General features: G+C 35.6%; 1 protein-coding gene across 16 annotated transcripts; it reads left to right on the top strand.

Annotated features, from left to right (window-relative positions):
• On the top strand, positions 10,601–22,963 carry LOC107625305 (serine/threonine-protein kinase tricorner). 16 transcript variants are annotated; one of them, XM_016327919.2, is made up of 15 exons: positions 10,601–10,826; positions 11,395–11,468; positions 11,570–12,092; positions 12,203–12,377; positions 12,530–12,613; positions 12,704–12,945; positions 13,043–13,262; positions 16,423–16,502; positions 16,618–16,702; positions 17,680–17,811; positions 17,910–18,023; positions 18,121–18,168; positions 19,950–20,034; positions 20,631–20,687; positions 22,481–22,963. In XM_016327919.2, exons 3-15 carry the CDS (start codon positions 11,872–11,874, stop codon positions 22,579–22,581), a joined length of 1,644 nt encoding a protein of 547 aa, XP_016183405.1. In that variant the 5' UTR covers positions 10,601–10,826; positions 11,395–11,468; positions 11,570–11,871; the 3' UTR covers positions 22,582–22,963. The 16 variants fall into 16 exon arrangements, with proteins under 16 accessions (XP_016183405.1, XP_020971486.1, XP_020971490.1 ...); XM_021115827.1 differs by having other exon boundaries at positions 11,567–12,092; XM_021115831.1 differs by having other exon boundaries at positions 11,395–11,510; positions 11,712–12,092.

Here is a 24,424-nt window from a genome sequence, read left to right as displayed (position 1 = left end):
GCCAAAAGTTTATTTTACAGTTATTTATTTATTTTAATTGCAATTTAAATTACTTGCTCCCTATTCTCAAAACCCCAAATTTACAATCTCCATAACCAATAATAAGAACATACTTCCCTGCAATTCCTTGAGAAGACGATCCGAGGTTTAAATACTCGGTTATCAATTTTAAAGGAGTTTGTTACTTGTGACAACTAAAACGTTTGTATGAAAGAACTTTTGAAGGTTTAGAAACTATACTTGCAACGAGGATTTATCCGCAAATTTCTAGATCACGCAAAAGTTCTCTCATCAAAATGGCGCCGTTGCCGGGAAATTACAAACATGTGCCTTATTATTGGTTATTGTAAATATTTTTAAAAAAAATCAATTTTCAATTTTCAATTTTAAAAATTTAGTTTTCAAAATTTAAAATTCTATTTTTTAAAAAAAATTTCAAATTTTAATCTTCAAATTTCAATTTAAAAAAAAATATTCAAAATTCAAATTTTAATTTTCAAATTCAAAAATTTGAATTTAAAATTTGCTTTTATTTTTGTTTTTAAATTTTTATTAACTAACTATGAGTTCTCACCCCTCTCGCTTCAAGTTTGATTCCAATGTTATTGTTAGGAATGGAAACTATAATGAGAACAGGCATCAATGTTGAAGGTTGAAGACTTAGGAGATGCAGAACCTCCATGGGAAAGTCCAGTCATAGAACCCCCTTCCAAGATGTTTGAAATTGATGCTGAGGAGGGTGTACAACCTCCAAGGCATATCACAGTCGAAGACTTGGAAGAGGTTGATCAAGTGATGGAGATTCAAGAAGAAGAAGCACAACCTCCCATGCCCTTGGAAAGCAATGAAGAGGAGATTGAATTAGAAGAGAGCTGCCAAGAGGAAGAGGTTGAAATTGAAGAAGCTTGCAAAGAGGTAGTAGTTATCAGAAAAGAGCACAAGGGAGTGGAGCTTGCAATTCCATTAAAGATGCCTCCCCCTAAGTTGCCATCATCCTTCACAACATTCAAGTGGGTAAAATTCATATCCCTTAGCTTTATAACCCCACTTGAATATGGGCTACTGGAGACGGATGGTCAACTTAGAGCTCTTTATGATATTAAGAGTAAGAGGAAGATGACCAGTGGGAAGAATTGTCCTGCAAGGTTCATCATGGTTGGTTGGTATAAAGCTCAACTGAATGGGTCTAGGAAGATGTTTGGTCACTGCAGTGAGAATTCAGATCACCTTTTACCCGGCTGAAAAAATGCAGATCGAGACAAAAACGGGTGTAAAAGTAAAGTTTGGGATCCTGGAATCTGTTCTGGCATTTGTCACCCCGGGAGCCTAAGAATCTGTTTGAAGCTTCTTAAGGGCTTTACATGCTTAGTTTGGGACCCCGGAGGCTACTGGAAATACAAACATTGGTGGGGATTCCTGGATCAGTACAAGCACAAGCCACCATAGCAGGAATCTCATCAAATGTCCAACTTAAGGACTATAACTAAAAGTGCTAGGTGGGAGACAACCCACCATGGTATGATCGTTCTTTTTCAATTTTATTTCATGTTGTTTATTTTTATTTTATTTTATTTTCATTGAACCTGGAATCATGCATAGCATTCACATTAAGCACTGCATTTGCATCTGCATATTGCATTAAAAAAATAAAAAAAATGGAAAAATACGCACGCGACGCGGCAGCGTCGCTGATGCGTCCGCGTCACCAGTGCAATGGGTAGAAAAGAAAACGAACAAAAAGTCACGCGAGAGCGTGGCTGGAGGCGTGCCAATGGCACAAATCGTCCCACGCGACCGCGTGCCCCACGCGGCCGCGTGACCAAGATTTCGACGTCAAAGTGGTGCACACCCGAAAGTTGTGCGAGAGTGGTGTTGAACACATAATCCTTCCCACGCGGCCGCGTGACCCACGCGACCGCGTCATATTCCTTTAAATCCTACTCACGCGATTGCATGCCCCATGCGATCGCGTCACTTAAAATTTGGCACTAATAAGATTTTGAACAGAGAGTTGTGCGAGCGCGAGGCTGCACTCGCGCCACTAGCACAAATCGAGTCACGCGATCGCATGACCCACGCGTCCGCATCGCTTGACCTTATTGCACACCACGCGGCCGCGTCACCCACGCGACCGCGTCGCCAGCGTCGCACACCTTAACCTAATATGCCAAAATATTTTATCTTCCCCAATCCTAATTTTTCCTCCCTCCTTTCTTACTTACTTCTTTTTCCCTTCGTTCCCTTCTCATTCTTCTTATCTTTTATTTTCTTTTGCTTACTTGCATACTTTCATTCATTGCACTATTTTCATTAGTGTTGGAATTTTATTTGGGTCATTGTGGATTGTTGCATAATTATTTGACAATAATATATTACTTTTTAAAGGATGCTTGCATGTTCAATTTAATACTTTCAAATAGCTTATTTACTATGCATGCTATGTGTTTGTGAAAAATCCCATATGGCATTATGCACTTCTCTATTTTACTTTATACTATTCAATGCTTGCTTTTCATAAACTCCCTTTACTATTGTATTAATTGAAATTAATTGTCAATACAAACATGATGGTTTGTTACGAGTAATGCTTGATCTATGCTACTCATGCCCTTTGCCGGCATGCCAATAAACACCTTGCATTCACTTGTCCTTATATGCACTAGCTATTTTCCATTGATGGCTTTTCACATGTACTCGCGAGCATGTGTTAATGTTAGTTATATCTTAATGTGCATCCATCACCACCTTTTCCGTTCTCTTCCTTGCTATATATATCTCTTTGAATTTAATTTACTTTCTCTTCCCTTTTTCAGGATGGCCACCAAGAAAGGAAAAGAGAAAGCCATTTCCAAATCAACAGCAAGGAAAGGAACAAAAAGAGCCCCAACTGAGGAACCACAACCCCCATCCACTTGCACATCTTAGCATGCACCGAGGACGGTGCAATCTTTAAGTGTGGGGAGGTCGATACCGATTTCCATGGTTAGTTATTTCCTATTTCAACACCAATGTTAATTTGTTCATTGTTGCATCTGCATATTTGATTGCATGTTTATTTGATTTTGTGCATTTAGTTACTACTTGGTTAAAGTAATAAAATTCTTTTTAGGACCCTATTTTTGAAAAATTTCACTAATTTAAAATGAAAATTTTTGTGTTAAACTTGTTTGAAGTTGTATTTGGAACATGGTTTTTGAGCCAAAGAACACACAACCTGTGAGACTTTGAGCTTATTTACATGGTTACATTATTTAACCATAAATTTTTATTCTTGTATGTTTCCTTCCCTATGATTGTAATCTATATTTTGTTCCAATCTATATGTCCATTATTTAGTGTATTTACATGCTTGCATATGATTGAAGCCATTGTTTGATTCTAGCTCACTTATCCCAAATTAGCCTACCTTTTACATCACCNNATATATATTACCCCAAATGCAAAATAAAAAGAACCAATGCACATGGGCAAAATTCAAAAGAAAAAAAAAATAAGTTTGATACATGAGTATGTAATACAAAAGTGGGAAAATTTGGGTAGCTAAGTATAATTTTAATAGAGTATGTATATGTTAGGTGAGATCTTAGACTACTCAAGGATTCACTTCACTAGCTCACTTAGCCTTATATATATATCCTCACCCTTACCTTGGCCCCATTACAACCTTGAAAAGACCTCATGATGTTTGCATTGGTACATTAAATATTTGTTGATTGGTTAGATGAAGAACAAAGTTTAGAAAGCATGACTAGAGAAGAGTAGAGTGATTAACCCTATACACTTGAGAGATTAGAGTGCATATACACTTCCTGTAAGGGTTCAGTGCTTAATTCTATGTTCCCTGCTTTCATGAGCTATCTTCATACAAGTTTACTTATTTTTACTGTATAATTTTAATTAGTGAAATTTGATTTATGTTTGTCTTGGGGGAACTTATTATTTTTAACCAAGTAGGTAGGAACATTTTTTGCATGTAGTTGCATTCATATAGATAGGTTGCATTTCATACATCCTACCATTCCTCTTCATCTTTATAGTTCTCTTAAGCTTAGCATGAGGACATGCTAGTGTTTAAGTGTGGGGAGGTTGATAAACCACTATTTTATGGTTTATCTTGTGCTCAATTGAGTGGTTTTCATCAACTCTTTACCCACTTATTCATACTATGTGCATGGTTTTACATTTGCCTTCCTAATTATGTACTTTGATTGAAAACATGTTTCTTTGGACTTATATTTGCTAATATTAATCCTCTCTTATTACCATTAGATGCCTTGATATGTGTGTTAAGTTTTTTCAGAGATTATAGGGCAGGAATGGCTCAGAGGATGGAAAGGAAGCATGCAAAAGTGGAAGGAATACAATAAGTTGGAGAAATTGCTAAGCTGTCTAGCCTAACCTCTTTGCACTCAAACGGCTATAACTTTAGCTACAGAGGTCCAAATGACGCGGTTCTAGTTGCGTTGGAAAGCTAACGTCCGGGGCTTCGATTTGATATATAATTTGCTATAGTTGTCCCAACGCCAGGCGACGCGAACGCGTGGGTCACGCGGACGCGTGACCTGGCCAACACCCAATCCGCGCGGCCGCATGGACGACGCGGCCGCGTCACCTTTCCGCGACCTGAACGTAACAGAAATCACAGGGGGTGATTTCTGGGCTGCTTTTGACCCAGTTTTCAGCCCATAACATACAGATTAGAGGCTATAAAGTGGGGGAATGCATCCATTCATGAGGAGCTTTCACATTCACAATTTTAGGAGTAGATGTAGTTTTTTAGAGAGAGAGGTTCTCTCCTCTCTCTTAGGATTAGGATTTAGGACTTCTCTTAGTTTTAGGAGTGACTCTCAATCCCAGGTTCAATGTCCCTTTCTATTTACTTTCGCTTCTATTTTTATTGACTCTAATGCTTTTATTTGTATTTGGTTTATGTTGCCCAATTGGCTTATGAACTTTTCCATGTTAGATTTTACTGCTTTGAATGTATTTTATTTGAGGTATTCCAGATATTTATGATTTTAATTTAGCTTTCTACATTCTTGGCTTTGGTTAAAAAATTAGTAACTCAGGAGTTATCTTAACTCAACATAAGTGATAATTGTTATCTTTGCTAATTGAACTGAACTTCAATAATCCCAATCTTTCCTTAGGGATTAACTAGGATTTGAAAATCAAACTAATTAGTCACTTGACCTTCCCTTGCTCTAGTAAAGGTTAACTAAGTGGAATCAAGAGTCAATTTTTATTATTGTTGATAAGGATAACTGGGCTAGGACTTCCAATTTCTCATACCTTGCCAAAAGTTTATTTTACAGTTATTTATTTATTTTAATTGCAATTTAAATTACTTGCTCCCTATTCTCAAAACCCCAAATTTACAATCTCCATAACCAATAATAAGAACATAGTTCCCTGTAATTCCTTGAGAAGACGACCCGAGGTTTAAATACTCGGTTATCAATTTTAAAGGGGTTTGTTACTTGTGACAACCAAAACGTTTATATGAAAGAACTTTTGAAGGTTTATAAACTATACTTGCAACGAGGATTTATCTGCAAATTTCTAGACCACACAAAAGTTCTCTCATCAATTTTCTACGGTGAAGTTTCTACACCTCATAGATTAAGGTGAGGAGCTCTGCTGTTCTTCATGAATTAATGCAAGTACTATTGTTTTTCTTTCAATTCACGCCTACTTCTTCTCCAATATATACTCTTGTACTTAATTCAGTTAAGTCAGAATGAAAGGGTGACCCGTGACAATCACCCAATATCTTCGTTACTCGCTTAGCCAAGATCCGCGTGCCTGACAACCACAAGCGGTCTACATGATGTTCAACGTAGTCATTGGACGACAGCCGAAATATATTCTCTTGGGTATCTAATAAACGGGCCGAGTTCATGAGATTAGTATCTTCGTGGTATAGGCTAGAACCATTGGTAGCATTCCTGAGATCCGAAAAGTCTAAACCTTGTCTGTGGTATTCCGAGTAGGATATGGGAAGGGATGACTGTGACGAGCTTCAAACTTGCGAATGTTGGACACAGTGACAGTGTGCAAAAGGATAGAGAGATCCTATTCCGACGCTAGTGGGAACCGACAAATGATTAGCTGTGCGGTAGCTGTACCTGGTATTTTTCATCCGAGACGAGAAATCTGACAGTTGATTAGCCGTGCAGAGATCATACCTGGTATTTTTCATCCGAGAGGATCATACAGCTTGCCATGGAAGGGAGCACGCATGATTTGAAGAAGACAATAGAAAAGCAGAGGTTCAGAAACAACAAAGCATCTCCAAACGCTTATCTGAAATTTCCACTAATGAATTACATAAGTATCTTTATTTTATTTTTTGTTTTAATTATCTTTTAATTATCAAAACCTCATAACCATTTGAATCCGCCTGACTAAGATTTATAGGATGACCATAGCTTGCTTCAAGATGACAATCTCCGTGGGATCGACCTTTACTCACGTAAGGTATTACTTGGACGACCTAGTGCACTTGCTGGTTAGTTGTGCGGAGTTGTGAAAAGTGTGAATCACAATTTCGCATACCAATAGCCGCCAAGTCAGGAGTATTCTAAGGTTGAGCTTGTGGCTGTTATGGTTGAGAAGATTGAAACTGGCGGTTATTAAAATTATTCTGATTAAAATCAACTTGGGAATTATTAAAATTTTGCTGCCTCTGAGGTTGATCTCTCCACCCAAAGTTGGGTGATTTTTTCACCCTCGATTAAAGGTCTTTGAATATGGATCATTATTGGGGTTTCTAGGAACATTCCTCATAAAATTAACCTGTTTAGGAGGCACTGAGCATAATCATAGGTCTCACCTTAGGTATAGCCACCACTCATGTCATAGGAGGCATCTTGAGGAGCATTTTGAGTATTGACAGCAGAGACTTGCATCCCACTCAATTGTCGAGACAAAAGTTTGTTCTGAGCAAGAATAGCATCTCCAGCATCTAACTCCATAACTCCTTTCTTCACAGAAGACCTCTCAGAAGAGTATAAATATTGGTTGTTAGCAACCATCTCAATCAATTCATTAGCCTCTTCAGGAATCTTCTTCATGTGCAGAGATCCACCTGCAGAATTATTCTAAGACATTTTAGCCATATCAAAAAGTCCATCATAAAAAATCTGCAACTGGATCTAGTCTGAGAACATATCCAGATGACACTTCTTAATTATCAACTTGTATCTCTCCCAGGCTTCATAGAGGGATTCACCATCTCTCTGCCTGAAAGTCTAAACATCCGTCCTCAGCTTAGTCAGCTTCTAAGGAGGAAAGAACTTGGTCAAAAATTTGTTGATCACCTTATCCCAAGTATCTAAGCTCTCCTTGAGTTAAGTGTCAAGACACTGCTTTGCTCTATCCCTCACAGAAAATGGGAAGAGAAGTAACTTGTAGACATCGGGATTCACTCATTAGTCTTCACAGTATCATAGATCTGCAAGAAATTTGAGATAAACAAGTTTGGGTCTTCCTATAGGAGTCCATGAAACTGACAGTTCTGTTGCACTAGAGTGATTAACTGAGACTTCAGCTCAAAGTTATTTGCACCTACAGGAGGTACCACAATACTATTCCCATAGAAATCCAGGCTAGGTGTGGTGTATATGAGCCAAAGGTCCTCCTAGGTTGCCCGTTTGCATTTGGATTAACAACATTTGCATTAACCGCATTGTTGTTGTTAGAATCCATGGTGAACTCTTCAGCTTTCTCCTCAAGATTATCTCTGAGATTCTCACCGGCTTTGTAAGCTCTAGCTTGTTGTAAACGCCTTCTCAACATCCATTCAATCTCAGGATCAAATTTGTTCATGTTCCTGCTTATAAACAAACAGAAAATAAGAAAAAGTGAGAATCTCTATGTCAGAGTGCAGAGAATTCCCAATGAGGCAACCTAAGTAAAAAAAATAAAATGAACTAAACTAAACAAATAGAGCAAAAAATTCAAAAATTGCGAAGTAACAATGAAAAAAACTTCGAAATTTATATATAAAAAATTAAACATGGAAAATAAAATAAAATAACTAGGGGACACCAAACTTAATTTCATAAATTAAGGAAAAATAATTGCTAAAATTTTGGAAAATTAAAGGCAAGAATTAAATAAAACTAAAGCAAAAATATCTAATCTAAGCAATCAAATAACTAGTAGTTATTAATTACAGTCAATCCCTGGCAACGGCGCCAAAAACTTGGTGCGAAATTCAAAGTCCACAAACTAACCGGCAAGTGCCCCGAGTTGTACCAAATAATACCTCAGGTGAGTGAGGGTTGATCCCATGACGATTGATGGATCAAGCAACAATGATTGAGTGATTTACTTAGTCAGACAAGCAAAAAATGGTGTTTGAGAGTTCAATTGCATTAAACAGTAAAATCAGAGAATCAGAAAGTAAACAATAAACGTGTTGTGAAGATTATATGAGAGAACAGTTAAGGTTTCGGAGTTATTTATCTTCCGAATTAACTTTTCTTACCAACTATTTTAGTCATGCAAGATCCAATTCATGGAAAACTATATGTGACTAAACCCTCCTTAGTAATTTAGTCTCATATAACCTAGTTAACCGCCAATTCCTTGGTCACTTAAGTTTAATTAGAGAGTTAAGTTCAATTCTAGTTTATATACCAGAAAAATTCTAATTATCCAAATATAAGAGAATTATATGTCACGTATCCCTTTAAGTATAGATAAAGATGAAGAGTGAAAACAAATTCTTGAAATTGAAATCAATACATTAATTAAAAAAGAAGAGTATTAGTATTAATTCATAGAATAAATAGAGCTCCTAACCTTAACAGTGGAGGTTTAGTTGCTTATGGCTCTAAGAGAAAACTAGGGTTCTAAAAACTGTAAAGTGCAGAATGAGGTGCGTAAGAGAGAAAAGAGTCCGAAGGGCTGAATCTTTTTTCTTTTATATCAAATCCTAATAAATGTAAAATATATTTTCTAAAGCTAAATAATATCTTTTCTTATTGTAAAATAAAATAAAGTTTAATCAAAATTAATAAAAATATCTCGTGCTGGCTTTTTTGGGGACGAATGGAGACCACCTTGCTCTCTAAGGTTGGCGTCAAACTTGGGTTGGGCCAAATTTGGCACCACTTCAACCACATGCAATCTCAATGTTCTTCATCCTGGCGCCAAACTTGGAAAATCCCAAATTTGGCGCCATCAAAGCAGTGAATTCTTGGAGATTATAGTGAGTATGGAGCCAAACTTGGAAAATCCCAAGTTTGGTGCTACTAAGGCCATATGCAATGGATGCTTGTAATGATCATGGCGCCAAACTTGAGGAATGCCAAGTTTGGCGCCACCTCCTGGGTTTGCCATGGCTTCGTTTCTTCCTTTTAAACTTTGTCAAATCCGCTCGAATGCTACCTGAAATAAATCAAATTTCACATAACTCAAAATAGCATTCATAGTGGCTTAAAGTACTTAAATCTTGATTAAACTTAACAAATTCAATTGCAAATTCATTAAAAAATAAGAAAGATGCTCACGTATTAGGGCACTGCCACGTGGCTGACGTCCCTGCTTCATCACGCCCCCCGCATGTTGGTCGAGCTCTGCCACGTCGCCGACGACCCTACTTCATCATGCCTCTTGCGTGTTAAAAGGCTATTCCATAAACCAGCAAAACACTTACCAATGTCAATAATAAGCAAAAACACAACTCTACTTTTCATATTAAAAATAAATTTTGACGAGAATTAATGATTTATCAAATTATCATACAATTGCATCAACATCATATCTATTAATTAGAAATATAACTAATTAATATAAAAAAATTATTATTTTAAATATTATTTTTTGTTTTATTAATTTTAAATTTTTTTATCCCTTTCTCAATTTAATAGTAGAAGTTATAATAAGTAAAATTTAACTAATGCTTTCATAAAATAAGAGATACACTAATTTCATTTTACTTTGATTATAAATTATCATTTTTTTTGATAAAATGAATTTAGTCTCATTTCTTTTTTAAGAAAGTATTAATTATATTTTACTTATTATAACTTCTACTGTTAAACAGAAAAGGGGTTAAAAATTTAAAAAAATTAATAATAATAAACTACAATGTTTAAATTAATATTACTTTTCCTTTGATTATTTCTATTTTTAATTAAATTTAATAATTATTTTACTAATTATAAACAAATAAAATAAATTACTTTATAATGGTAAAAATATAATTAACAAATATGATGCAGATACAATTATAAAATAATTTGTGAAGTTGTCACTTATCATAAAAGTAATTAAATTTTTTAGTTTATTTTTGCTGGCAATAAATTAAATATAAGAACAGAGAGATAAAATCAATCATATTTTCGCTAGCATAATCATAATCGTCTAAATTTAATTTTTGCAGTATCTAACTGCGAAAATGTCAATAAATACATAAATCGATAAATATCTTTGTATTTTGATTTAAATCAGTAAATAAAATTTTTTATTTAAATATAAAAATTTTAAAAACCGTATCACTATTTTTTAAGGTAAGAAACTCTAGTAGTAGCATAATTAATAAGAAAAGAGTAGAAGCTAAAATATAGAGGATGACTCCAATATTGCTACGTGATTCCTCAAAAGTCTTCCTTATTATTTTAGAGTGGTTTCCAACTCAACACAAAATCAAAATCTGAAGAAAAGGAAAAAGTTGGGGAAAAAAACCAAACGCAAAGCCAGCGAATGGAAACGAAGCATCCCATTCAAAGTCACGGTCACATCATCTTCTAACACCAAAAGCTAATGTGCTTCTCTAGTCTTCTACTACTACCGTTCGCCGTTAATCACGCCGTGTACTTCTCTCTCTCTCTCTCTCTCTCGCTACCATTCACCAACGACTCCTATCAACATCTTTCTCTACTTCAGATTCGTCTGAAATTCAAGGTTTTTGGAACACTTTGTTCTTAAGTTCAAATTTCTAGTTGACTGCTTGTAAGTTTTTTTTTTTTTAAATATAATTTTTTTACTTTAATTCGGATTACAAGTATCTTTAATTTTGTTTATATTTGTTTATTTATTGTTGGGTTTTTGATTCAATAGTGAGACATGTGGGGAAAGAAAAGAAAGAAAAAAGATTTTTTTTTTTATTTTTTGTTGTTGGTGATTCAGCACTGTAGCTTTACAAATGTTGAAAGTTTGACCATCTTCCTTGATGCTCAGATGAGTGATTTTGATGAGTGTATATGAAGAAATATTGATTTTTTGAATTGTGCTTTTTGAACTGTTTCAACTTTCAAGCATTGCTAATATGAAGGATGAGAAGGTTTTGAAATCTTTCTATGCAAGATGAGGATCTTGGCAGATTTGGTTTACATTTCTTAATTCCGTGACTGATTTTGTTTCCGCTTTTGATATGTTCAGGTTTAGTTAGTGCAGTTGTGCTTGACGTTGGATTCTGAATTATGATTAGGATTAGGATTAGGATTTACCACTTGGTATTCTTCATTTCTTCATTCTCCTAAGTCATAACAAATGAAGTAAGTAATCAACCCCTAATATGTTTTTTTTTCTTCGTTGTATTTTCTTTTATTAGCAGGCAAATGATGCTTCCAATTCAATGAAATTCTGGGGAGTAGTTGAATGCTCTGTCTCTGTGTTGAGGTTTTGCTTTTGATCAGCTAAAAACAATGATGTGAAAGTTTGCTAATTGGTTATTGCCGGTTATTGTGCTTGGACAGAAGTAGTGGTTATCCATGTTAAAATCTTGTGGTGAACAGCGACGCCTTGATTTTCAAGTCTGCTAAAATGAGATCCTTGTGTTGCAAAACTTTTTAGTCTCTAGCATTTGGTGTATAGAATATATAAAGCGACAGCTTAACTTAAGCATTGACGAAGAAAATGGAAAATACAAGGCGATGGTTTAGTAAGTTCAATTCAAAGGACAAAATGAAGTCTTCAAAAAATAAGGAAACTGTAGGAATGACAAAAGAAGGATCCAAACCCCCAACAAATGAAGAGGCACCTTCAAAAGTAACGAAACAGAAAGTTGAAGCAGCAAAGCAGTACATAGAAAACCATTATAAGAAGCAGATGCAGAACCTACAGGAAAGGAAGGAAAGGTATCTATAAATATGTATTTTAGGCAATCTAATGTTACTATTGGTGCATATCGAAATCTTGTTGCAAGTTTCTTTGGTGATTTAACGTGAAAATACATTATTCTTGGCAGACGTAATATGCTAGAGAAAAAGTTGGCTGATGCTGAAGTCTCTGAGGAAGAGCAGAGCAACTTGCTTAAGTATTTGGAAAAAAAAGAGACAGAATACATGCGGCTTCAGAGGCATAAGATGGGGACTGATGACTTTGAGCCCCTCACTATGATTGGGAAGGGTGCTTTTGGAGAGGTATAGTCTACCTTTATTGCATCCAAGTAAAACTTCCTCCTTACTTTAATGATTTTATACCAACAGAGTCTTTGTTTTGCACCATTAGCTCTTTGACATAGTTCTTTGGGACAGTTATGTTTACAGTTTTTCAATTTTTCATCCTTTTATAGGTCAGAGTCTGCCGGGAGAAGGCAACTGGTCATGTATATGCTATGAAGAAGCTTAAAAAATCAGAGATGCTTCGCAGAGGCCAAGTATTGAAATCATCACATTGTTAAAGTACATGTTGTGTTCATAAACGTATTGCACAATGTAAAAATGTGTATTTTCTTAATGTTTTCTAGGTTGAACATGTGAAAGCTGAGAGGAACCTACTTGCAGAAGTTGACAGCAATTGCATTGTAAAACTGTATTGTTCCTTTCAAGATGAAGAGAATTTATATCTGATCATGGAATATCTTCCTGGTGGAGATATGATGACATTGCTGATGCGGAAAGATATTCTGACAGAGGATGAGGCCAGGTTCTATGTTGGGGAGACTGTACTAGCCATAGAGTCAATTCATAAACATAATTATATTCATAGGTAAACTGTAGCAGTACACAATAGCTTTTAGTGAGAAAATGTAACATGGACCAGAGATACTTATGTTATAGTTGTCTCTGATTTGTATGCATTTCAGAGATATCAAGCCTGACAATTTGCTGCTGGATAGAAATGGTCACATGAAATTATCAGATTTTGGTTTATGTAAACCACTAGACTGCAGTAGTCTTCAAGAAAAGGACTTCTCTATTGGTGTTAACAGAAGTGGAACCCTCCAGAGTGACGGACGTCCAACAGCTCCCAGACGAACACAACAGGAGCAATTGCAGCATTGGCAGAAAAATCGGCGAATGCTTGTAAGTCACTTGGTAACATTGTATGTTAGGCTATATCTGTATTATAAGTCACTTGGTATAGATGGTCTGAAGCCTAAGGATTGCATTGTGCAATTGACAATCAACATAAGCAATATGCTATGTGGCTCGACTGTAGAATCATACGAGCAAGAACTGCTGCATCAATGACCAAGTGCAGTAAAGGTTAGGCTAGGATTCTCTTATTTCTGTGAATGGATGTGACTAAAAGAAGTTAGTTCATGAGAGTATGATACATTTGGTTATTTGGAACGTAGGCACACTTTTAATAAATCAATAGATGGGATGGCTAAGAAATTATATACTTCAGGGTTTAAACTTTGATACCCCAGTAGGGTAAAATATAGAAATAAAGTAGGCATAATAATAGGGATAGGCTAGAGAATGTAAGTTAGAGAAAATAGAAAAATGGTATAATCTGAATGTGATATGGTAAGGTGATGAATGAGCAATGAGATATAAATGTAGTGTGAGAGTTGGGTGCCTTTACAGTTGCAATGCAAACTATAAGAGATTGGTAAATGGTAATTCTAGGAATTCTAGGCTTGTTAGGTAATTCTGTTACTCCTAGCTAACTATGATAGCTATCACATCAGGAAGAGATCCTGACCGATGCTACACACATGCTGTAAGTCCTATACTTAGAGTTTTCCCTTAGCCAACAGAAACTTCACATTTGAGACTGCCTTTTGTAAGCCGATTAAGTAGCTGTTCAAACAATGGGATATGTGCAATACTGCAATTAACAGTTTACATTGCATGATGTTCTCTTACAACAAATAGGCTGATTCCAAATGTTTGGTTCTAGAGTGCAGAACTAGGTTGTGGGAGAGCATAGCCATGCTTAAATTATTACAGTAGACAATTGGTCTTGGTAAGGAACTCTTTATGATGGTATTGGAGCCTAATGATTTCACCTATAACATTAGATAAGTTTGATACTTGGCCTCTTTGTAGGACCAAGCCACCCAAGGTTGCTTCTTGGACCTAAAAGATATATGATTTGATAAAGGAAAACACAAGCATTCAATATCGACTTTCTGTAACCAACTTCTGATTCCCAATCAACCTAAAAAAGAGCTTCTTAGGCCCAGATGTTGCACTCCACATACCTGCAATATTCCGTCTATCAAGCGGTAAAGTGTGGTGTTTTCCCTGGTGTCAGGTGTCACTATCATGTTTAGATAAATTTGAACCTGAAACCATAGAATTAGCATCCCCTTAGCCTTATCATCCTGCTTTTCATGAGAAGATCCTTAATGTGTTTCTGCTATGATATCAATAGGGATCCATCAGACAGCCTGTGAACTCAAGACCCAAAAGATACCGCAGATGGGCAAGATCTTAGAAAAAATTCAGCAGAACCCATGACAACGTGATAAGAACCTACAGGGAATTGGGCTAGTTATAAGGGGCCTTAGTGGTAACTAATGGCTGAGCTGTCAGCGGTGAGTGGAAGAGTGATTTGAGCAGATTGGGTATATGATGCAGGGATGGTTATGTTCCATTTTGTGCAAGAATTGAGGTTTAGGCTTGGGAGAAACATTGAGCAATTCGAAGACGGGTTTACATGAAAAAGGGTTTCAAAGGGAAATGGGTTAACAGGAGTAGGAATCCTATTGGCAGTGGGAAGGACTGTAGCCACAGACGTATCCCAAATGGTGAGAGGCATGGCTGCCTGGGCAAGCAGGGTTAGCCCAGTTTCTGTTAAATGGAAGTGCTCCTTCAACCGTCCCAATTCGACAATGCATGTGCAGACAAATGAGATGGTGCATGATGCCATGAGTTTGAAAATATCTAGTGAACGCCCAAAAATCATTTCCCCACATTCAAATTGTACGGATTTAATAGGAAAACCAAGTTGTATTTCAGCTGCTGCCATCCTGTAGGAAAGCATAAAATCGTGCATACTTCTTTAAGAAAATAAAACCATTTGAATAGAGAAAATGCATCAATGAAAGCAATGTGGTAGTACCTATAATTTGACTAGAAACCCCTGGTTAGGTACACAACAGGTCAATTAATTCTCATTTTATTAGAAATCGGTGTTTTACGTTGGTGGAGAATATGACGTACAACATGGTTATAAGCATGGAACTTTTGATGTCAAGATGACCCTCTAGAAATTCGATACATCATATTGATCTTTGCAGAAATTGTAGAATCAACATCAGAGTCAAAGCCAGTAAATGTAATTCCTGAACCAGGGAATTGAGAGGATGGAGTTGAGGAGATGTAGCAGAAATTGATTAAAGAGATACAGCCATTCTTTCCAAAGTGCCTTGCAGTAGGTCAGTAACCCCTGTGATTTGACAAGCAGTGAAGCAACATAAGTAGGAGGAATTATATGATGTAGATGTATAAAGGTTAGGAACTTAGGATATAGCAAAATAATTTTATACTTTGTAGTGGAATGGAATATTATTGTTTGCTATTAGTGCATATTCATCACAAGCAACTTAATTGCACTGCAAAATAAATTTTAGATGGATTTAAAGGACTTATTCAAAGCGGAACTTGATGAAAAAATGTTTTCACAACCTTGGGGGAGAGCCTTGGAGCAACAGTTGAGTTGTCTCCGTGTGACCTCAAGGTTATGAGTTCAAGCCGTGGAAACAGCCATGTAATTATCAGGTTAGGCTGCGTACATTACGCTCTTTGGGTGCAGTCCTTCCCTGGACCCTGCGTTAATGTGGGATGCTTGTGTACCGGGTTGCCCTTTTATAGTTTTCACAACCTTGACTGCATGGTTCATTGGTTTCTTGATTGCCATGGTTAAGCTCTTTAGGATATCTGACATGGTCTTTGAGATAACACAATGGGAACATCCTAGTAATAGTTCTAGTGGTGATGATGAAGATGCTGGTAGGTTTACATTTGAGGAATCACCAGTTTTTGTGACACTAGCAACAATTTTGCTGGTTAAAGTAACAGCCTATATATATTCCACAATAACTAATACATGCTTTTGGTTGTGTTTTTTTTTTATAATTCATATTGTGCATTTTCTAACGTTGGATTCTTTTGTGTAAATTTTGTGATCCCAAGTTTTTGCTTCTGGTTGTGAAACTCTCCCCCATAATTGTTGTGTGATGGTGAGTCTATTTAGCATTATGGAAAATTTCAATTTCTCTTACTGCAGGCTTATTCTACTGTTGGAACACCTGATTATATTGCTCCAGAAGTTCTGTTAAAGAAAGGATATGGCGTGGAATGTGATTGGTATTATAAAATATATATCTACATACTACTTTCCAAACTTCTCTCCGATTCCCTTGTGTTTCTTAACTTCTTATTCTTCCAATATATTATGATGCTATTTTGTCAATACTCACAGGTGGTCTCTGGGGGCCATAATGTATGAAATGCTTGTCGGGTATCCACCCTTTTATTCAGATGAACCAATGTCAACGTGTAGAAAGGTAATGCCTTGACGGCCTATTGGTGGATGGCCAATGCATCATGCATTGTATGACTCGAATTTTAGCACTTACATAGGAATTCTAAGTAACCTGAATTTTGTGAGTTTCTAAAAATAAAATCCTACAAAATGTACCCACAAAATATAAATTATCAGTTTCTCTAGATGAACTTGCCATTGATGTTTTGCTCAATCAATCTGTTACCTTTAACCATTTATTGTAGCTTAAGCTTTTAGGATCAACAGTTCATAAAATGAGAGCAAAACCCCTTTGACCAATTGGTCTAGAGTTCAATCTTCGTCATCTCCTATTCTATGTACAACTCCAATGTGATCTTGCATCAATGGGTTTTTGTCTTTAGATATATCTACTTTCTGCCCCTTTTTTTAACAACTCAAACTTATAGGAAAGATGTTTTATGGCTATAAGATTTTTTTTTTTTCTTTTGATAACATAAACTATAAGATTTATCACCCATTTGTGGAAACTTTGAAGACATTTACCTTGTTGTTTATGCTCGACATGCAAAGCAGTGTGTCCAACACTATATATGTCAATTCAGGATGCTGTGCTACACAAATCAATTACTGTTTGAATAAGATAAATATTTTTAAATTATCATATTGTATAGGTGTTTACAGAGTACTTCTAAAAGACATGCAGAACATGACTGCAGTTGGTAATGTCTTAAGATAAAACATATCTAACAGACTGCATGAAGTTCACGAAATGTTTGAATTATACACCAGGATTATTCAATCGTGGTTTATTTTCGTTAGTAATTTCTTGTTAAGTATTTCTTGATCATCCTTCTACTGCAACTTTTTGTATATTTTATGGTGTTAATGATATAGTTAGGTGAAGACATAATAATGACTTTTATATATCTATTCAACTATTTCTTCCATGGGCTTAACATGACATTTTTTGCCTTCAGCAATTCTAATCATCTGAATTTCCTACTTTGGAATATGCAGATAGTAAATTGGAGAACTCATTTAAAATTTCCTGAAGAAGCTAAACTCTCAGCAGAGGCAAAGGATCTTATTTGTAGACTCCTCTGTAATGTGGAACAGAGGCTTGGAACCAAAGGAGCTGACGAAATAAAGGTGTTGTGGTGTGTTCTTTTCTAAGTTGCATAATTGATAATTCAGTATCGGATATGTTTGCATAGTAAGTAACAAGTGGTTGGTCATTTTATATACAGGCTCACCCATGGTTCAAAGGTATTGAATGGGACAAATTGTACCAAATGAAAGCTGCTTTTATACCTGAGGTCAATGATGAATTAGATACTCAAAATTTTGAGAAGTTTGAAGAGGTATATTATATATCTTTATGCTCAATGATATGTAAAAGTTGCTTATTATATGTTGCTAGCAAGTGTTTTGCTTTCTTGATTTACTAATTTTGTGCAGGTGGACAAGCAAACTGAAACTTCATCAAAGGCTGGCCCATGGAGAAAGGTTGGTTCTTGTTATTCAAAATTCATAAGCAGTTTGTCTACAAGAGTCTAACTCATTTCTTTGGTGAATCTTATATGTTATGCAGTTGGATTTTTCGGGTTATTTATCAAAAGTTATTTCCAATTGCTCCTTTATATTTCTTTCAGCATAATATTCTGTAGGTTTGATTCGCCTTTTTGCCTATCATCTTTACAAAAGGTCTTAGTTTTTGCCTTTCTTCATTTTTAAAAGAGAGGTTTTCCTGAAGTTAAAAAAATTGAAAAACTAAGAGTTCAGTAGACATTTGTTGGTCAATCACTGAGTCTTTTATGACATTAATAAGAGATGTTGTTGTTGTTGCAATTCATCTTCCTTACATTATTTTTCTTCTACTTTTTAACGAGAGAAGAACCTAAACTCTTGATCCCTTGGCAGTTTCAACTTCTAAAACTTAAGTTTAGTTCCTGACTTGGTCTACTATAGACTTTTATTTGACTAACCAATTTAGAAGTCAAACTCCTTCAAAGGTTAAAATTTTGATTCTTTGGTTCAATGGCTATTCTTAATAGAGTTTCACATAAATGACATGTTCTTCATGTCACTTTTGGATTCAAATTGGCATCTCAATTCTATATTCTTTAATGGTAAGATGTCTTTGGGACATGCTTTTGGGATCTTTGGAGAGTCCTCTGTTTGACGAATTAGGATCAACATCTTTAATGACTATTAGAGATATAACTATTCATGTGCCTTCTCATATCAGTTTAAACTTTTGGGACAAGTGGTTTTATGACATGGTGTTAGAACTTCTATGATTAAAAAGTCTAGTGTTTGATCCATGTTGGCCCGAAAAAGAAAGAGTTTCAGTGTAAAGCAAATAAAAAAGAGAAAGAATGTCTATGCAAAATTCACGAAAATCCAAAAGAGGCTTTTGTGCGAGGGAGCATATTAGAGATATAACCATTCATGTGTTTCTTCCTATTAGATTAAGTTTTTGGAACAAGTGGTTTTATGATAATAGCAATGGCTCTATAGTATGGGAACCCTTATCCCCAATTTTTATTATCCTTCCCCTCATCTTAATGAAATATATATATATATATATATTAGTTTCAAACCCTCCTGGAACCCCAAGCCGTCATTCACATTTCACACTTCCTCTCTTCGTCCAAATATGATAAAATCATTCACGAAACCTAACTTCTTGTCCTCTCTAATCCACCTCTTCTTCTAATGTCGTTCCGTCATCTGCCATCCGCCGCCACCCTAAACCCCTCACTGTTGCCACCCTAAATCCTTCACCATCACGCACTTGCACTCTTTATTTTTCTTACTTAAATCGCGTCGCCATCTTCATCGTTCATCATCCATTGTCGGCGTCTTCTCTCTTCACGCGTCCGTGAGTGTCGCCGTTGTCGTTTTCGAAAAAGGCATTACTAAAATAAAATTCCAATGTAAACAAAATGAACTAAAATTATAACCAAATTTACCTGTATTCCTCGGACATACCAAAATGTACTCAAAACAGCTTTCATGTGTTAAAAAGAAGTTCGGAATAATTAATCTTTGCGAAATAGTTTAATCACTGGATTACTTGACTAGATTAATTAGTTCTCTGTTTTCTGTGAATACTTTCATAATCATGCTTACAGCATAGTTTCAATAAAGGTAATTATTCGCAGTTGAATCAACTTGAAAGATATTGGAACTTGAAAGTGATGTGAACACAAATTCTGAATGTGGTTGCATATTGATTTGAAAATCATGTCTCCTTAATGCTTACAAGAGGAAATTTACTGCAGATGTTGCCATCTAAAGATGTCAACTTTGTTGGCTACACATATAAGAATTTCGAAATCGTGAAGGATCATGAACTACCTGGAATTGGTATGTACATATTAATCCTCTAAACTTACCCTCTCTTAGTAAAATTCTTTCCTTTGAAAAAAATAAGTATCATTATATTTTCAGAAACAAAACTTATCCTCTCTTAGTAAAATTCTTTCCTTTGAAAAAAATAAGTATCATTATATTTTCAGAAACAAAAAGTTAGTATTTTTCTTAAAAGGTTCCTCTTTAATTCATTATTTTATTGTACTATACAACAACAACAACAACAACAAAGCCTTGTCCCACTAGGTGGGGTCGGCTACATGAATCAAACGACGCCATTGTTTTATTGTACTATGATATTCTTTAATTTAGTTTGATTTAAAGGTCGTTTAATTGAGATTTCATGTATACAAATGCATTCTTGCATAGTCACTTATATGAGAAACAAATAATAATAGCCAGTTTAAAATCTGATTCATCAAGCAATTTTTATTCAACTACACTATGATTTCTCTGAAAATTCTGCTGGTTTAGCTTTCTATGCTGAAAAAGATATGGATATTTATGTAGGCATTGTTTTTTCAGTTTGTAATTGATTCATAATTGCACTTCTTTTTCACAATTAATTTGGGCATATGTTACTTTATCAGCTGAATTGAAGAAAAAGAACACAAAACCTAAAAGACCATCCATTAAAGCCTTGTTTGGTAAGAATATCCCTTTCTTTTTTCCCTTTTACTTTCCTATTCCTTGAAGATATTTCTCTTCTATAAAGTATAGATGGTTCACTATACTGATATCAATTGGTGCTCCATTGTAGAACTGTAAACAACTCTTCTCTACCTAGCATCACATGGTAGCACTTTGCATCTTAACAATCGTAATTTGAGGATATTAACTAACTAGCAATATATAAAATGAAAAAGAGAACAAGAAAAATATGAAAAAGAAAAGCTTGGTCATTTGAAATATAAAAGAAATCCTTTTCCTCCTAAAATTCCCATCTCCACATTTCTCAAGTTTTTTTTTTATCGTAAAATTAATGGGTTAATGCTCACTTTGATCTCTGTAGGTATACATGTGAGTCATTTTGGTCTATGTAGGTAAAGTGTCGAAATACTACCTAGAAATCATGAATCAAATTAGTAGTTCCTTAACATAAATGAAGTTAGTTCTTGAAGGGACCAATTTGACTCACTTGTTACCTACCGGCTAATTCGGACTATTTTGATTTATAAAAACCTGTACAGACCAAAGTAAACATTAATCCTAAAATTAATTATGGTCTTCGTAATTATTTATCTCTGATTTATGCGCATCCTATAATGTAAAGAGGTTGACTTAATTTTTTTTTTCAAAATATATTAGAGTAAATGGTCAAATTCTTCCCTGAAAACTTACTCATTCTCCAAATTGGTTCCCGAAAGATTTTTTAATCAACTTCGTTTTTCAAAGATTTTAAGTTGGTCGCATTAGTCCCTCCCTCACTTCCGTTGCTCATGGTGTCAAAGTTTGCTGATATGGCACTTTAAGTGATGCCACAACAGACATCTGACAATCCTAATTAAGTGCTAACATGATAAATTTATGAAATTAGATCAAATCAATTTTAATTTGAAAGAGGAATTTCAATGTCTCAAAGTCTTGCTCAATTGGGGTTGATTTGATCTAATTACATAAACTTAGCATGTTAACAGTCAATTAGCACAGCTAGGAGTATACTATGGTCAATATGGTGTCACTTAACGTGCCACAAGAAATTTTGACGTCGTCAAACAACGGAAATGACAAAAGGACTAATGTGACTAACTTAAAATCTTTGAAGGACGAATTTGATAAAAATATTTGAAGGACGAATTTGATTAAAAAATCTTTCGGGGATCAATTTGGAGAACGATTGATCTTTTCAGGAATGAAATTGACCATTTACTCAAATATATTTATTTCTCATATGCGGATAGGCACAAATATTTTTGTTTATCATTTAAGAATCATGCCAATAAGAAGCTATAATCGTAAAACATTTGGTGTGCTAAGCATTTAGTTTACCGGCTAGACTATTTTGTTATGGTGTATGATGACAAAGTTGACTGAGTTAGACCGCACCATATGATGCCGCAACTGAATTAAACGGGGCTTTTTGCATCACTTGATGGTTGTTTCTTTATGGAAGAATTTTTTTCAGCATCTTCCTTTATGAATGTTGGGTGTGTCCCGCAACCCTAGACCAATTTCGATTGACTAGATTTGTTGGGTTTGGTAGTAGAAACGATGCAAAACTTTTGTGGCACGGTGCAATTTCCACCACCATTTAAAGTATATGGTTGAAGTATAATGCTTTTTCAAATGTTCATAGCATGAATAACCTTTTCAGATGTGTTCATAAAGACATGTCAGTCTAATTCTCTAATTAAGTCCTAATCATGTGCCTCCAGGAGCATGCAAGCTAGTTTTGTGAACATTGTTCCATCGGCTTGATTAGTTTTATTGTTTAATACAGATGATGAATCAGCTATGGCTGCGAATCAACAGGCAAAGGGAAGCTTCTTAAACCTCTTACCTCCTCAAATGGAAGTTCCTGAGAAAAGTGGATCACAGTGAACTGTACTGATATTTTACTGGACTTGTGGATTGCCACTGATTGTTTTAATATTTTTTCACAATTCTTTTTCAGCTTGCCGTTCAGAGTTTAGTTTCGGAAGCAAAAGTGTTTGGCTAACTGGAATACGCTTCTGTAGAAAAAAACTTAAATTTGTATATTCTTTGGTTCACCTTTTGTGAAAGCTGATATGTTAAAGTATTCAACTTATTTCTTGTAATTAATGTTACTGATACAAGTGTTGATAAGGATGTACAAATTTTCATAAACTGAAACAACCATTACTCCGTTCACTTCAAACCATTGTCCCAACTAACTCATTACAGTTTGCTTCAAACAGAATAGTTACTCTCTTCTACAATACAAGATGTCAAGTTTCGAAAAGGAAACAATAGAAGGTAAAACCATCACACCGGAGAACACCGGAGAATAGAGAGCAGCATATTCAAGACTGATTGTATTAACTTGGTTGGGAAGATTATCTCGAACCCGGAGCTCCCATTCAAGATCATCAAAAACACATTGCTTGGAATATAGGGCAATCTAGAAGGCATATGAATTTCTGCAGTAGAAAGAAATAAAATTTTAGTCAGCATCAAAGATATGGGAAAAAGGGTTACAAATACTAAATGGAGGACCTAGGAGCATAAGGGGACAAATTCTCAATCTTCAAATATGGTCCCAAGGGGTATCTGTGCATGAAGTAGCACATGATTACTTGGAGTTCTGGGTTCAGATTCACGGACTCCCGCAGGAATATATTAATGCAGACACAACAAGAGACATTGGTAACAGAATGGGAATTGTAGCAGAAGTGGAAGATCCTAGGGTGGAAGAGGTATTGGAGAGAACCTTTCTCAGGGTTAAAATGGCAATCGATATATCCAAACCTCTCCCTACTGGTTTCTGGATGAACAGAAATAACTTACCAAATCTATGGATTGAATTCAAATATGAAAGGTTACAAGATTGTTACTGCCTAAACTGTGGTGTCATAGGTCACAAGGAGTGCAAGAATCCAATAGCAATGGCTTGTTGGAATCCAAGAGAGACAAAATACTCAATGGGTCTGGGGTGGCGCAGGCTAGGCGGCTGAAACCGAGGGAGGAAAGAGGTAGCAAAGGAACAAGTTCTACGTGGCTGAATGAGATGGAAGCAGCGCGTGAAGCTCATGACTTGGAAAGCGAGGATGGCTTACCACAGGGAGCAGAAGAAAGAGAGGTGGAAGTGAACAAGGGAGCAGAAGAAAACAGAGGTGGAAGTGAACAGGAAAAAGGAAGGTGCATGAAAAGTGCTGCTGAAAAGAAGGCTCTAGAAGTAGCAGATGGAGATAGTCATAGAGTAGAAGAACAGGTAAAAAATATCCATAAATCTTCGTTGAACATAGGTAAAGAGAAAGAAGGAAATAATGACAAAGCTGGTAGGAAATTAAAAATGATTACTAGGATTTTTGAGGAACAAAGAAGGATAAATAAGACGGGAAAAGAATGGGATGGCCAAGCAGAACACCTATTAGAGCTGAATTGAAGGAGGATTGGGCAAAAATGATAGGCTAGTTCAAAAGGAAGGAAATAGGTCTATTGGGCAATTTTTGAAAGATCATTTGAGCAATAAACCTAAAGAAATTATGGGGAGGAGTTTAGAGGCCCGTATTAATTTTACAACCCATCAAAAGATTATAAGCAAAGACACGAAAATTTGCTGGGGACATAAGGAAGAAAATAACGAGATGCTACAAAGTAACAAACAGATTTATAAGACACTGGATGGTGATACTTATTTTGTGGAGCTGGTGGATGACGACAAAAATCAAACTACAAGCAATGACAAGGCGATCACGATAGC

This window comes from Arachis ipaensis, chromosome B02 (assembly GCF_000816755.2).
Source record: "Arachis ipaensis cultivar K30076 chromosome B02, Araip1.1, whole genome shotgun sequence".
NCBI lineage: Eukaryota > Viridiplantae > Streptophyta > Magnoliopsida > Fabales > Fabaceae > Arachis > Arachis ipaensis.
The sequence above is the reverse complement of the archived record's forward strand: the minus strand, read 5'-3'. Positions and strand labels throughout refer to the sequence as shown.

Bases quoted from the DNA above. Each gene is read 5' to 3' on its own strand.
- LOC107625305 (XM_016327923.2), top strand. From the start codon at position 11,872: ATGGAAAATACAAGGCGATGGTTTAGTAAGTTCAATTCAAAGGACAAA. The intron at 18,169-19,949 runs GTTGGTTCTTGT...AATTTACTGCAG, and splicing joins AGGCTGGCCCATGGAGAAAG to ATGTTGCCATCTAAAGATGT. The intron at 20,688-22,480 runs GTAAGAATATCC...TGTTTAATACAG, and splicing joins ATCCATTAAAGCCTTGTTTG to ATGATGAATCAGCTATGGCT.